The sequence below is a fragment of the Marmota flaviventris genome, chromosome 18, assembly GCF_047511675.1.
Source record: "Marmota flaviventris isolate mMarFla1 chromosome 18, mMarFla1.hap1, whole genome shotgun sequence".
NCBI lineage: Eukaryota > Metazoa > Chordata > Mammalia > Rodentia > Sciuridae > Marmota > Marmota flaviventris.
Window position 1 is genome coordinate 52,209,932 of NC_092515.1, and position 14,595 is coordinate 52,224,526.

General features: G+C 43.2%; 1 protein-coding gene across 5 annotated transcripts in view; it reads right to left on the reverse strand.

Annotated features, from left to right (window-relative positions):
• Positions 1–5,665: 5,665 nt before the first annotated feature.
• Positions 5,666–14,595, reverse strand: part of Wdr59 (WD repeat domain 59) — a 77,370-nt gene continuing 68,440 nt past the window's right edge. For all 5 annotated transcript variants that reach the window (XM_071604205.1, XM_027933220.2, XM_071604207.1 and 2 more), the window contains 6 exons: positions 14,164–14,276; positions 12,593–12,743; positions 12,420–12,492; positions 11,218–11,344; positions 10,930–11,072; positions 5,666–6,366 (listed from right to left, as the gene is read on the reverse strand). In XM_071604205.1, the coding sequence (XP_071460306.1) occupies positions 6,131–6,366; positions 10,930–11,072; positions 11,218–11,344; positions 12,420–12,492; positions 12,593–12,743; positions 14,164–14,276 (843 nt within the window). In that variant the 3' untranslated portion in view covers positions 5,666–6,130. The remainder of the gene's footprint in view (positions 6,367–10,929; positions 11,073–11,217; positions 11,345–12,419; positions 12,493–12,592; positions 12,744–14,163; positions 14,277–14,595) is intronic.

Sequence of the window (14,595 nt, forward strand, 5' to 3'; positions counted from 1 at the left end):
ACATGCACAAATAAGTGCATGTCACACTGAAATCTGAATCAGGGTGATGGAAAGTACCAATGTCAATTTTCTGGCTGTGATATTGTACTACAATCATGAAAGATGTTACTATGGGGAGAACCTGGGTAAAGAGTATATAGGTCACTCTGTATTACTTTTTTTTTTTAATATTTATTTTTTAGTTTTTTGGCGGACACAACATTTGATTGTATGTGGTGCTGAGGATCAAACCCAGGCCTCACGCATGCCAGGCGAGCACGCTACCGCTTGAGCCACATCCCCAGCCCCCACTCTGTATTACTTCTTACAACAATATGAAACTTGCAATGCTCTACGGATTTAAAGTTAAAAGAACCAATTCTGGAGCCATAATTATGGTACAGGGAGAGCCTGCTGTGAAATAGAAGCTCCCTGTGCTTTTCCTTAAAGACAGCCACTGTCCCCTGGGACCAGGGCTGGGGCTGATGAGACCTCCATAAGCAGATGGTGGTTATCTTTTTGCCTTGCATCAGTATTTTCTAGTTTGTGAAAATTCAATAAATCCCACTTATGGAAATCACAAGGGGACTGGAGAGGACAAAATAGTAATGGAATTAAAAATGTTCCTATAATTACAAAAAAATACAAATATAAAAGTCTTTTCTTTAAAAGACCTGTAGGTTAGCTGGGTGAGTGGTGCACACCTATAATCCCAGTGGCTTGGGAGGCTGAGGCTCAGGAGGCTGAGACAGGAGGAGTGCAAGTTCAAAGCCAGCTTCAGCAACAGTGAGGCGCTAAGCAACTCAGTGAGACCCTGTCTCTAAATAAAATACAAAAGAGGGGCTAGGGTTGTAGCTCAGTGGCAGAGCACTTTCCTTGCACGTGTGAGGCACTGGGTTCGATCCTCAGGACCACATAAAAATAAACAAATAAAATAAAGGCATGCTGTCCATCTATAACTACAAAAACAAATTTTTTAAAGTACTAAATAAGGCTGGGGATGTGGCTCAGTGGTTGAGAGCCCCTGAGTTTAATTCCTAGCACCCCCCAAAAAGACCTGTAGGTTACATACAGATGTGAGCATGAACAGAGACACTTTTCCTCCCTGGGTGATACTGATATAATAAAAAATACATATGTGATCTCTGCCCTGATTCCAGACACAGAGCTCCTAAAACCCTTGAAATTTCCTGAGCAACAGGACTGCTAGGAGAATCTTTTGTTCTAACATTTTGTCTTTTCCTGACATAGAGCTCCTAAATCTCTCAGGAGTTCATAATGAGAGGAATATCTTTTGTTCTAATGAAGGAACCCTAATGTTTTACTTTTTTAAAGACAGGGTCTCCTTAAGTTGCTGAGGCTGGCCTCAAACTTGTGATCCTCCTGCCTTGGCCTCACAAGTCCTGGGATTACAGATGTGCACCACCACATCCAGCATGAAGGGACTCTTGCTGGGCTTCTGGGTAACCTCGGATGGGGGCTTGTTGCCTGGGTGTGATTAGAGGGCTGGAAATTCCAGCCCCACCTCCTGATCTACTGGGAGGAAAAAGGTGTTTAATGTTGAGCTGATCACCAATGGCCAGTGATATAATCAATCAAGCCTAATTAATGAAGCCTCCACACAAATCCAAAAGGACAGGTTCACAGAACTTCCAGGATGCTAAAGGTGCCTGGAGGCCATGGAAGCTCCTTGCCCCTGCCCACTTACCTTGCCTTATACCTCTTCATCCAGCTGGTCATCTGTATCCTTTTTAACATCCTTTATAATAAATGGGAAAATGTAAGTCAACTGTGTCTTGAGTTCTGGAAACCTCCTAACTAAAGCTGGTGGGAGGTAGTCATGGGTACTTCTGATTTATAGCTCATCAGCAGCACAGGTCACAACCTGAGGCTTGAGACTGGCATCTCAAGTTTTGTGAGACTGGGCCCTTAACCACAGAGGTGATGTCAGAATGGAGTTGAATTGGAGGACACTTGGCAGGCGTCCGCTGGAGACCTGCTCGGCATGTGGGAGAAGTCCCCGCGCAGTTTGGACAAAGACATGTGCTGGTTGGAGCACGACTGGCTTAGCTGCTTGTCCTGTGCAATGAAGCAATGAGGACTGCACCCTGACACCCCCCCAGCAAGCAGGCCTGGGGGGGGGGACAGTAGGAAGGGAGGATAGGGAAACCCAGTGGGAATTTTAAAGTGAGGAGGAGATCCCAGGTTCACAGATAAAAGCCCAGGCTCCAGAGAGCAGCAGAAGGCTCACCATGCTCTGCCTCCTGCCTCTGCTCTGTCCTTAAGAAACTATTCTCAGTGCCCCCCAATGCTGTGTGCTCGTGTCCATCCTTGGTACAGCCCGCCCTGTGCCCTCCTGATCTTCCCCACCTGAAAACACCCTTCAAAGGAGCTCAGCGGCATCCTTCTCTAGAGGACCTCGGGCTCACAAGTGTCTCTTTCCTTTCCTGGAGGCCAACTGCACATGGTGACCCAGGCACTTATATGCACACATTGTTTGCTACTAGACTCGTCTCCAGTAGGATAGACTTGTATGGTTTATCCTTGCCCCGCACCCATCTCACATTAAATACTTGATGAATAAAAGCAGGCCTTCCGAGATTTAAGAAAAAAATACCAAATGAGTGATACTGTCGGAACAAGAAACTTTCCAACATCACAGAAAACCAATATGGCAGATTTATCCCTGCCTCTGACAAGGACGTTAGATTCTAAAGAGAATGAGTATACCAAGGGTCTTATCTTTGGAGTGTGTGTTTGATACCCAATTGCTGCCCCCAGCCTTCAGGAGGGTATGAAAAGGGAAGTCATAAAGGAGGAGTGTGATTGATAATCACAGAACCATCTTTCCATAGCAAACACAATCGACCTTCTAAGAGACTGTCCAGTTGCGTAGAGACCACTGATGGCTGCCTGAGCCTTCAGCCCAGGGGTGTCCACAGCAGCCTCCTGCTGACAGAATGAATGACTCCTGTTTTTTCCTTTGCTTCTGCTCCATGAAGCCATTGAAATGACACTGGGTCTCTCCGCAGTTCTGCCAACCACTGAATCAGGGAAGGAGCTCCCCGTGTGTGAATTCAGCCATGTTCATTCAGATTGAATGCATTTCTATAATAAATGATAATTTAAAAACTTTTTTAAAGCATCATTGTTTCTATGTGGCATCTATAAGGACAGCATTATACCATTTGTGTTTTGGGGGACAGAAGCACAAAATCAAGTGGCCTAGAAGGCTTAGCTCTTTCTTCCCAGCAGGCCCACTAAGCAACCTTTTGTTTCTGATGCACAAAGAAACAGACCTGTTTTCCTTGCCAAGTTCAAAAGTACTTTGGAACACAACTTATACTGTTTTTAAAGACAAACAGGAAAAAGGACTGAGGTGCTTTTAAAAACCCATTCTGAGGCACAGAGAATATCATCCATGGCCAGCATCCAGACCTACATATTTCCAATGTGAATATTTTAAAAATATTAGACTTTGGGGCTGAGGCTGTGGCTCAGTGGTAGAGTGCCTGCCTAGGATGTGTGAGGCCCTGGGCTCAATTCTCAGCACTGTATATAAATAAATAAAGGTCCATAAACAACTAATAAAATATTTTCAAAAAATTATAGACTTTTGTTCTGGTAACTTGAAAATTTGAAAAGAATTCACATATTAAAAGAGGACAGTATGTAATATTTTAAACTTGAAAATGCTTCATACCTACTATGAAGGATCTTTAGTTTTGGAAGATAATATTCCTATAATAATAAACTAGGACAAGAAAACATCTCAATCTCCACGGGGACAGATTTTTACATTAGCTTGAGCAGTGGGGAACAGAAAAAAACTGTCCTTTGCAAATGGTGTGAATTCACTGAGGAACACCAGATCCTTGATCTCTGTGGAAGTCAGCCTGTCCTGGGATTGCTTATAACAGCTGCAGGCAAAAGAGCAGAGCAGAGGAAACTCAGCCATCCTGGGTCTCCCTCCTCATCCCAGAGCACCTGCTGTGCATTCTGGAGACAATGGCACCTAAGCCTGGGTCAGAGGTCAGTGTTGAGCCTCTGGTCTAACACGAGACCAGAGGCTCTAAGTCCTTTCCTTATGTCATGGACATTCTTAACCAGTTGTACAGAGAACAAGGTATAGACATCATCCAAAACGGTATTTTGAAAATGTTTTGGACCCCAACGTTCAGCAAGAAATGAATTAATACTGTGATTCAGCATACATGTGTGCAAAAATGTGTGTGTACTCATAAACAAGTTACACAAATCAATATTTACCATAACTATGCTCATATATTCTGATCATTCATCTTCTATTATTTAATATTTAAACCATTTCAATTTGTTTAAATGCTGGTTTTTATCCACTAAACTGATTTCGTAATCCATTACAGAGGCCTGACTTGTACTTTGAAACACAGCAATGTGCAGCATTCTCTTGTTATGGGACATGTAGTTATTTATGTTCCTTAAGTTAATCAACTTGGAACCACAAAATTCCAAGAAATAGGAACTTCAACAGAAAAACAAAAGAACAAAAATTTTTTTTTCTACCCTGGCACATATAAAATGCAAAGAGCTGAAAATCATTCAGAAGAAATAATGGATATATGAGTTGTAACCACTTGGAACACAGACAAATTGAGGCAAAGTTTGAAGAGAGTTCAAATAAGAATGAGGCATTCACTAGGTGCCTTCCAGCATGTACAGAGGCAGAGGAAGCTTCAGTATCAATGCTGGGGATACAATTTCATCTTCCTTTGGCTAAACGAAATAATTTTAATACTCTCAATTAAATTTCAAATTCCATTTTCTCCTATCAGATGAACAAAGTAAATCAGCATTTACTTTAAAAACTGGAGGATTGTCAAGCATGGTGACATGTGCCTATTAATCAATCCCAGCAACTTGGGAGGCTGAGGCAGAAGGATCACAAGTTCAAGGCCAGCCTTAGTAACTTAGTGAGACTCCTAACAAATTAGTGAGACTCTGTCTCAAAATGAAAAATAAAAAGGGATGGGGGTGTGGTACAGTGGCAAAGCACCTCTGGGTTCAATCCCCAAAACAAAAAATAAAAATAAAAACTGGAGAACTGACTTTAGTCACATTCAAAGCAGATAACTCTAGTTAGAAGAAGGTTAAAACCATGTTTATAGCAGCACAAATACAACAGCTAAGTCATGGAACCAGCCTAGGTGTCCATCAACAGATGAATGGATAAGTATCTATACACATACACAATAGAGTTTAATCCAGCCATAAAGAAGAATGAAATTATGTCATTTGCAGGAGAAAGGAACTGGAGGATATTGTGTTGAAGAAGCCAGATGCAGAAAGTCAAGTGTTCTATGTATTCTTTCACATGTGGAAGCAGGAAAGAAAAAAGGAAAAAAGGATCTCATGAAAATGGAAGAAAGATTAGCAAGAGAGAGGAAGGGGACCAATGGGGAGGGAGGAGGGGAGGCAAGGGAAGTGCTGGGGATTGGAACTGAGGGAACCTGTGGTGAGCAGGTACAAACCTGCCACAATGAAACCCATTCTGCTGTATAGTTGTTAGCACAAATATAAAAATTTTTAAAGTAGGGTACAAATGACTCAGTGATGTATAACTTTCTTTTTTTTCCCCTTCAAAAAATTACTAGGACTGTATTCGTCAAGGGAAAGCAGTTGAAGGAGAAATGAAAACAAATACATCTTAACAATCCTTAAGTACAGCATATATTTACAATTTCAGTATTATACAGAAGGCCACTATCCATCTGTTCATTTAAATGTATCAATTTCTAAAGTTACAGTTCTCATAGGCCCACTTGTCAATTAAATTAATGTCCACCATCCTTTGACTCAGAGACTGTCACAGCTGACTTGGTCAGGAGAGCCCCACTTGTGGTTCAGGGCTAAGACCCTGGGGCCAGTGCTCTTCCCCATGGGAACTTCCACCGTAGTAGCTCAGCTCTGTGCACCTGCCCTCCCCCTCTCCAGTGATGTCCAGGCCAGGGCAGCCAAAGAGTAGGAAAGGCTCATGAGCAGCTGCTACTGCGGCCGTCTGTGAGGGCAACACACTCCCACCTCCTGGGTTCTGGAGCTTCCCTCCTGGCAGACAGCGTTTTACCAGCATTGACGGGGTCCTCTGGGATTACAACACCCACCATCTGTAGGTTCAGAAAGTGCTTTCAAGCAGGCAGTGACACCCACACCCGGTGGGACACACCTCCTGAGTCCGAAACCACTCCATCATGTGGCTAGTGTGGCCACCGTGACCGCAGGTCAGGCAGAAATTGGATGATCCCCGCACGGCCACGTGGCAGATGGCACACTGGAACGTGAAGCCTTTACAGATGGCACACTGTGTGCCCCGGACCTCGCTCCGGCAGTGGCTGCAGTACACGCCAAACTCTGGAAATGGGCGAAGGTGACAAAACAAGAGGCACAGTGAGTTTGGTTTTGAAAAAAGAAACAGCTCTGTCACCTCCCTAAGAAAACAGAAGCCTCTGAATGGAGACCCTTCCTCTTCACACCACCACCTCTGCAAGTCTCCCAGGGCTACACATCCTTTCCTAACCTCTGACAATGGGCACAGTTTTTATGACAGAATTACTTATTAAGGAGTAAATAAAACTTCAAAACAATGGCTGTCACACAAACTTCCTTTTCATGAAAAAATACATAAATTCAATAATAACTTGACTTTCTTATCAGACTATACATGGATAAATCACATTTATAGACCAGGTCATACTTCAAATGTCACATTTAAATTCAAATCTTATTTAATTGGCTATGAATAAGTCATTATTTAGAGGAGAAACATGCTTCATATATGGACATAAAGTCTACAAATCTTCCCAGAAAACTACTTTTTGGCCTGATGTAAGTAGAGATGTCGTGTCCTGACAGGCCACTGACACACGTGGGCACCACAGGTTGAGGCTATTACTACTGTAGAGTAAGTTCTGCAGCTGAAACCTGGGAGAGGTGAAACGGATCGTTCTTGATTCCTGAGAGACAAACTATTAAGGACAATAAAAATACTTGTGGTGCACAGAACAATTATATTATGATCCCAGGGCTTTATGAAACCTCCAGGCAGAAGCTAATTCCAAGGCCTAAGTGGAAGAAGGCTCTAGTGTGTTAACCTCACAACAAGGAGAGTTTTGTATATTAACCAAATCGCCTACACACAAATGTAAGTAGAACCAGCCAAATAAACAAGCCGTTGAATTAATAAATTGAAGCAGGAAGGAATCATCCCCAGGAGAGGCCGTGAGGACAAAGCACTTGCTTTGCTCTGCCACTGTTACGACCAAGCACTGCATATCACATGGGAAAAAAGCAAAAAAACAAAAATCATAAAGAAATACCCTGGCTAGCATTAGATCCCCAGTACAGGAGGCCTAGAGACCTGTCATAAATATCTAACCTCCTAAATGGAAACGACTTTATCATCCCTCGAATTTGCTATGCTGATGCCCATAGATCTGGGATCTTGCAGATGAGAGAAGCTGAGAGGAGCCTGCTGGTATCCCTATAAAGACAATGCCTGTGCTTTGGGGGCCTGCTGGTTTTTCTTTCAAAACCTTCTGCGTCCTATACCTGGGCAGCCAATTCCCCTAAAGTTGTAAAATTTTGCAGATCAAAGCACTTCTCGATTGGTTTTGTCTGCGATCTTCTACAATTCTTCCACCTCCTTTAAAAAATCTTGTGACACTGTTTGTATTGGTACTAGGATATATTATGAACCTTGCTTAGGTGGTTCCTGGGTTTATGTTTCAGACTCTGATTGGATTATAGACTTCTTGCCCCCACTCACCAAACATCTATTCCTTCGTACATCCCACAGAATTGTATTAGTCAATAAGGGTTTAGCTGATTGATGCACTGACACATCAGTTCCATATCTCTGTGATTCATGTTTTCCTAAAAACTAATTTTAAAAGACAAATTGCTTTGAGCTATCATTAATCTCTTTCTAGTATACTTTCCTGCTATTAGACACTATGAAAAAATGTATTGCTCAAATAGCATTTCATGCCTGTATTTCTTCAAGTATGTATACTGAAATAAATCATACTAAAATAATTCTTATTATTTACTGTTTAAATCTATGTATTGCCTGTTTTTTTTTTTTTTTTTTTTTTTTTATTAAAACTATTGGCACAATTTAAAGAGTCAAATAGTTCTATGCATCTTGGTCCAAAACCCAGCATTTCCTGTTACCCGCACCCCTTTTGAATTCATCTGACTGCTTCATTTCTTTTTCCCTCCTTATCTCTAAACAACATGTTTATAAGGCTATTTCTTAAGTGTCACATGTAGGCACTGCCCACTGGCTGTCCACAGTGGAAACACTCCCCCAGTCTCCCAACGACAGGCACACCACTTGCTCGCACTTCCCCGCGCAGTTCTCCCCTGGCTGGATCACGTTCTGCTTGTGCATCATTTACCCATGCAAATATCATTCAAGTCATGTACTATGACACTTTCCCTTTCTTGAACATTTTGTTTTTCCCAGAGTTGGTGACTGTCTCACTTTTTCATTTGTTTAGTTTGCTATGTACTTATTAATAATTCATCTCTGAACTCTCCTTCAAATAACTGATCTTCTATAAATACACTGAACACTGAGCTATACTAGATAATTTCTTCAATTCTCTCTTGCTGGAGCCAGGACTCCTGACTGGTTTATGCCCCTGTCTGTATGGTAAGCACCCTCCATCAGCACTCCAGCTTCCTTATTTATGGGAATGAATCTAGTCCTCCCTAGACAGGCTCAGGCTGACTTTTATACATGATTGACAACTGATTAGAAATCATTCCCTTGAGAATTCTGGAGGCATTCCTGCATTGTTATCTTGTATCCAGAGATGTGATGAGGTATGATGCCATTTATATTCCTTACCCTTTGTATGTGACCTCGTTGTTTTTCTTTCTAGAAGTTTCCAGGGCATCTTCTGTATCCCCCATCTTTCTTTGGCCATTATGCTAGGTACCTGACATGGAGCTACTACTAACTCACCTGATTCCCAGATCCCAAATTTTATTGCTAACATTACTTCTCCTTGCAAAGGTATACCTTTTCAGAAAAACTGTATACAGACAGTAATGGTAGGGTCTGGAGAGAGAGGAAATCAATGTTGTGTCCAGTCACTCTCTTCAGGAGTCTTCCATTTCTTCCTCTTAGAAAAAACCTCTTTGCTTAGGTTCTTTCACATCATTGCCCATCTTTTCCTCAAAACTCACTGATGTCTCACTTTGTCTCCACCTCTGGTTCTTCCTCCAGGGCCCAGCTCCCAGGGTGGGCAGGCTCTTATCTGTGCTCCCCACACCCTCCCTTCCCATGCCCACCCAGCTCCTAGGTAAACACGCCCATTTTCACAGCTCAAATACTGTCCACATGCTGGAGATCCCCAAATTCCTAGCTCTAGCCCGCAAATCTCCTGAGCACCAGACTCACATCTAACCTCCCACCAGACTCCTCCCATCCCAAATTTCACACACATCTCTAACTATCTCAAACTAAGTTCACAATTTTTTTTCCTGTATTTTCCACCTGAGGAAAACAACACTGTCACCTACTTAGTTGCTCAAGCTGGAAATCCAGGAATCACCCAAACTTTGTCTCTCTTCCTTAATCCCATAACCAAATTATTAGCCAGTCATGTTGAGCCTAACTCTGAAATATATATATGTATTTGTGTGTGTGTGTGGTGCTGAGTGCATGCAAAGCAAGCACTCTACCAACTGAGCTATATCCCCAGCCCTAAAATATATTTTTAATCCCTCTTTCTCTCTGTTGTGACACCACCCTCAGACTAGGCCACAGAGCTCTTGGATCACAACAACGCCCAAATGGTCTTCCTATTCCTACTCGGCACTCCTCTAGTCCTCCTCTAACAGTCAAGGTGATCCTCTTAAAACGTAAACCAGAGCATGTCACTTCCTTCTTAATGCCCTCCGAAGCTCACCACTGGACTCAGAATACAACCTAAATCCTTTACCACATCATACAAGTCCATGCTGGCTATGGCCCTAATAATCCCACAATCTTAATTTTTAAAATTCTTTCTATGTTATTTAATTTTTTTATCAATATGTTTTTAATTGACACAAAGAAACTGTGTAATGTGGCATTTCAATACATGTACACAGTGGGCTATGATCCCTTCAGGGGAGAGCCATCTCCATCGCTTCAGACTCACATCATTTCTGTGTCAGAAACCTATAGGATCCTCTCTTAGCTATTTTGAAATATTCAACAGTTACCTTACTGAGCTACAGAATAGGAAAAGTTATTCCGCCTATCCAACCATACCCCTGCACCCTAATTTTGTATCACTCTTCTCACTTATGGGTTCTGGCCACACCGGCCTCCCTTCACTTGTTCAAAAATGACAAGTCATGTCCTTATGGGCTGCTCCTCTGTATGGGGCGCCGCTCTTCCCACTGACCTTCCCAGACAGCCCCTTCTCAGCTTCAGGCCTTGGCTCCTTGGAGAAGCCCTTCCTACTCGCCTTGACTCATCTCTTAGGATTCACCTTCCGGCTCTCCCTGCCCCAACATCATTTTTGTTTGCTCATTACTATTTGTCATAATTTGTGATTATTTAATTTTTCTCCTACCAGCTGTGAGTTCCATAAGGGAGAAAAAGACTGCGTGAGCACCAAGTGCTGGGCCTTCCGGGGGCTTGAAGGGGCTCCACATGCGTTAGTTAAACAAGTGAGCGAGCACCCCACTTCCAATCCATTCTGAGTACTGGATCTGAGACTACCTCTTTACAATTGAAAATGAATCTTGTTATCAAATGCAAGGGTTTTCAGGAGCTTAGTTAAGACTCAACATGCTTCTGAAATTCGGCCTATAAATGAGAAGGGAAGACTTCACCCCAAGTCTGAGGTTGTGGACAAATTAAATGATAGGATCTTCGAAAGGTGATTGGAAAGAAAAGAAATTCACACTCACCAATCCCTTTGTGGGGGTCAGGGGGACAGGACACAAACTTGAGTACTTCTGCTCGCTTCTCTCTTAGCCCCCAACGGTAGAGGATTTCTCCATAGCATTTCTTAAAGTCGTCAAACTGCTGGGTGTTAGCAGGGTCCAAAAGCCTGGATAAAATTCAAGATTCCCTGTCAGTTCCAGAAAACATAAGCTTGATACCAAATGGCATTTAATATATCTTTCTTCAAGCAAGAGTCCTGATCTGGGAGAGCTGAGTTCTGGATCTGCGTTCCTGCCTGGGAAGGCTGTTACCTTTTATTTTTATCATGTTGGTCCCGTTCCCGCTCTCGAGGATCACTGTAGGTCAGACTCCCGAAGCGGATTTCTTCTGGTGAGGACTCTCCCCAAGGCGAAGATAAATGCTCTGCGTCTCTTCCCGCTGAAGAAAAGGAAAGAGGAAGGGAAGACACAATCAGTGAAGACCTGCAGACACCTGAAAACTCTCAAGCCACAGTGTCCTCAACTGAGTCCCTGGTAGAAAAATAAGCTAAGCTGAAGATTCTGAGAAATATTTCTAACTCTTTGTCCAGGTTTTTACTACTAAGAGAACCTGATCATTAAGTGCACTCAATAATTAAGGAAATTATAGTATACTGACACAGAATGTAATGCAGTGATTATTTATAAAGATTTGTTAAATGACATATGAGAAAATACTCTTGATAAAATTAAAAGCCGAACGCAATCTAGCATATATAGAATAACCACCCACCCACGTACACATACTGGAAGAAAATGTTCTGCAATGTTAATGGATGTTATTTCCTAGGTAAGGGAAATCAATAATTACAATTTTTTTCTCTAATATTTTTTGTCTGTGTTTCTTCCCTGGGCATACTTTTATTTATTTGTTTTGGCTTTATTTTATTTTTTTAAAGATTGGGTCTTGCTACCTCGCCCAGGCTGACCTAGAATTCCTGAGATCGAGCAATCCTCTAGCCTTAAGCCTCCCGAGTAGCTGGGACTACAGGAACATGCCATCCTGCCTGGATCCTGCACTACTTTTATAATCAAGAAAATTAAGATTATCTTTAAAAAGAAATTTTAAAAATCCTGGAAAACACAGAGACACCCACTCATGAAACAGACCCCCCCGACCAGCTGGAGTCAGGCCCAGCTTTATTTCTCTACACTGAAAGCAGTCTTGGGAAGAGGTGGGTGATAGGAAGTGGCAGATGATCCTGGAAAGGGCCATGTGAAGGAGAAAGGAGAAAAGCTGGGTTTGTGGGGAAGAGCAGAAGTACCAAAGCCAGTTTATCAAGGCTGTGAGATGGAACACAAGACCTTTCAAGATACAAGGCCAGGCCTTGCTGGAACAGCATCCCTCCCACACCAAAGTGAGAGAACTGAGAACCAAAAACATGGGGAGCAACATGCACTAACTGAAGATTCACGTGGACGACAGCTTCTAGAGTACTGAGAACCCAGCACGGCCTGGGTCCTTCCACACCAACCTATGTTCCAGCCTCCGGTGCTGAGCCCTGGGTCCGACATACTGGAGCAGGAACCCGAGGAGGTGAAGCTGGGCTACAGATGGGAGGAGGAACACACTGGCATCAGAACACTGGTCCACACCACAGTTCACATCAAGAAAAAATCAGACACGAGCCAGAGAACCACAACTTACATATCGACTGTGGGACACCATGAGATTAGAAGACCGGTTAGGAAAAGGCCCGAAGGGGTTCGGGATGCCCTGAGGCCGAGATTGGGCTTCGAACACACTGCAGAGCATTGCCAAGGTCTGCACGTCCCGGAGTCGGCAATAATGAGCCAGCCTGGAAAAGTAGGTGCCAGGAAGGAAAACAAGTCAAGCAGGGGACGAGGAAGGACATCTCGCAGTCTCTGCCATGGGTAGGTGCCTCAAACCCTGTCAGGAACTGGGGCCTTCTGCAGGCTCTGACCTGCTTTGAATCTGGCTACACTTGAGTTGGAATAAAAGGTATCAAAGTCTTACAAAGGGCCTAGATCCCCACCCTGAGAGTTCCTGACTGGCAGTGAGGCTAGAGCCCCAACACAGTGCAGCTTCTCCCCAAGAACCAAGTGGGCTCACCTCACACCTGAGTGAGGAGGAGTCTGCGCCTCCTCAGGCTCCCCAACTCTGAGGAGGAATCACACTGCTTTGGGGGCACTTCCCATATTCCTCATTCATATAGTGTGAAGCTACAGAAGGTGCCCAGAAACACCCTACTGCCATAGTATGGTGGAAAGGCCACTGACTCTGGAGATGGAATTGTGACCAGGAGCTATTAAATAAGAATGACAAGGAATAAATATTTTTACCTTTTAGGTATTCCTGTTCCCTTTGTCTTTTGGGACTACCCTACCCTAGAATGTGAGCTACTGATCAGAGGGACTTTGCCCCTGGGATGAAATAATACACCTTCCTAGCACTCAGTTTTGAACATTTTTAATTGTTTTTTAGTATCTTTCAGAAGGCTTACCTCAAGTAAGTAGAACAAATGTTACCATCCCTGTATGGATGATAAGGCAGTGGGAGCACACGAGTAGGTGTCCCAGGTCTGGCCTCAACAGGTAAATAAAGCAAACCTCAACCTGCAGAAGTGGAGTTTCCTTGCCTGGGCCTGGGCCTCAACATTATGGACATTCAAGTCATTTTACGCCGTGGTAAATTATTTTATATCTTATAATGCTAGCTTGCCATGTATACAGTGTAATAAATTAAACACAAATTCAATGTTTCTATGTGTTGCCCAACAGTGTGAAAGCACCCAGTGTTGGGAAAATAAATACAGACACACCATTCTCTTATCTCTTCCCTGGGGCCAGACCCCACAGCATCTAAGAAGAAATTCATCTCCAGATTTGGGTTCACACAGATGTGATTCATAGACTAAAGCACGTGTCTTCAGGTGTCTCTAATCCTTGTTATAAGTGACAAATACTATATAGTACCTTTTGCTGTAAGAAATTAATTCTGTACAGAGGTAATTTCAGCACTAAAAGGAAAGATCCTACTTCTTCCTCTCATTTCTTAGGCCTCTGAAACTTTCTTTTTTTATTTGTTTGTTTTGTTTTTTGGTTGAACCCAGGGCCTTGGGCTTGAGAGACAAGTACCCTACCAACTGAGCTATATCCCCAGCCCTGCAACTTTCCCTGAGGCAATAACATTTAATGTGTTTACAGACCAAAAGTCGACATCATTCATTTTTCTCACTTTTAGCTCTCAAAACCTACAGGGACTCCAGTAGCTGTCGCCCAAATGGATGCCGAGCCCAGGGTGTTTCCAAATCTGGGTCAGACTTCGGACCAAGGCAAAGATCTGTAGCTACTGTAGCCAGCGACCACACCTGGAGAGATGAAAGAGAGACACTCAGACTGATGAGGACAGGAACAGAACCATGAAGAAACCCCACCTCCCCTCCATCTACAACCTAAAACCCTGCTATGGAGCGCATCGAAAGCTGGGAGCTTGCTCAAATGCAGCAGGTCCCGCTCATACTGACCAAATAAGAATCTGCATTTTATAAGATCCTCAGAGGACCTGTATGCACTATAAAGTTTGAGAAACACTAGCCTTAAAACATCATTAAAGGGCTGGGAATGTAGCTCAGTGGGAGAGTGCTTGCCTAGAACGTGCAAGCCCCTGGGTTTGATCCCTGGCACTGG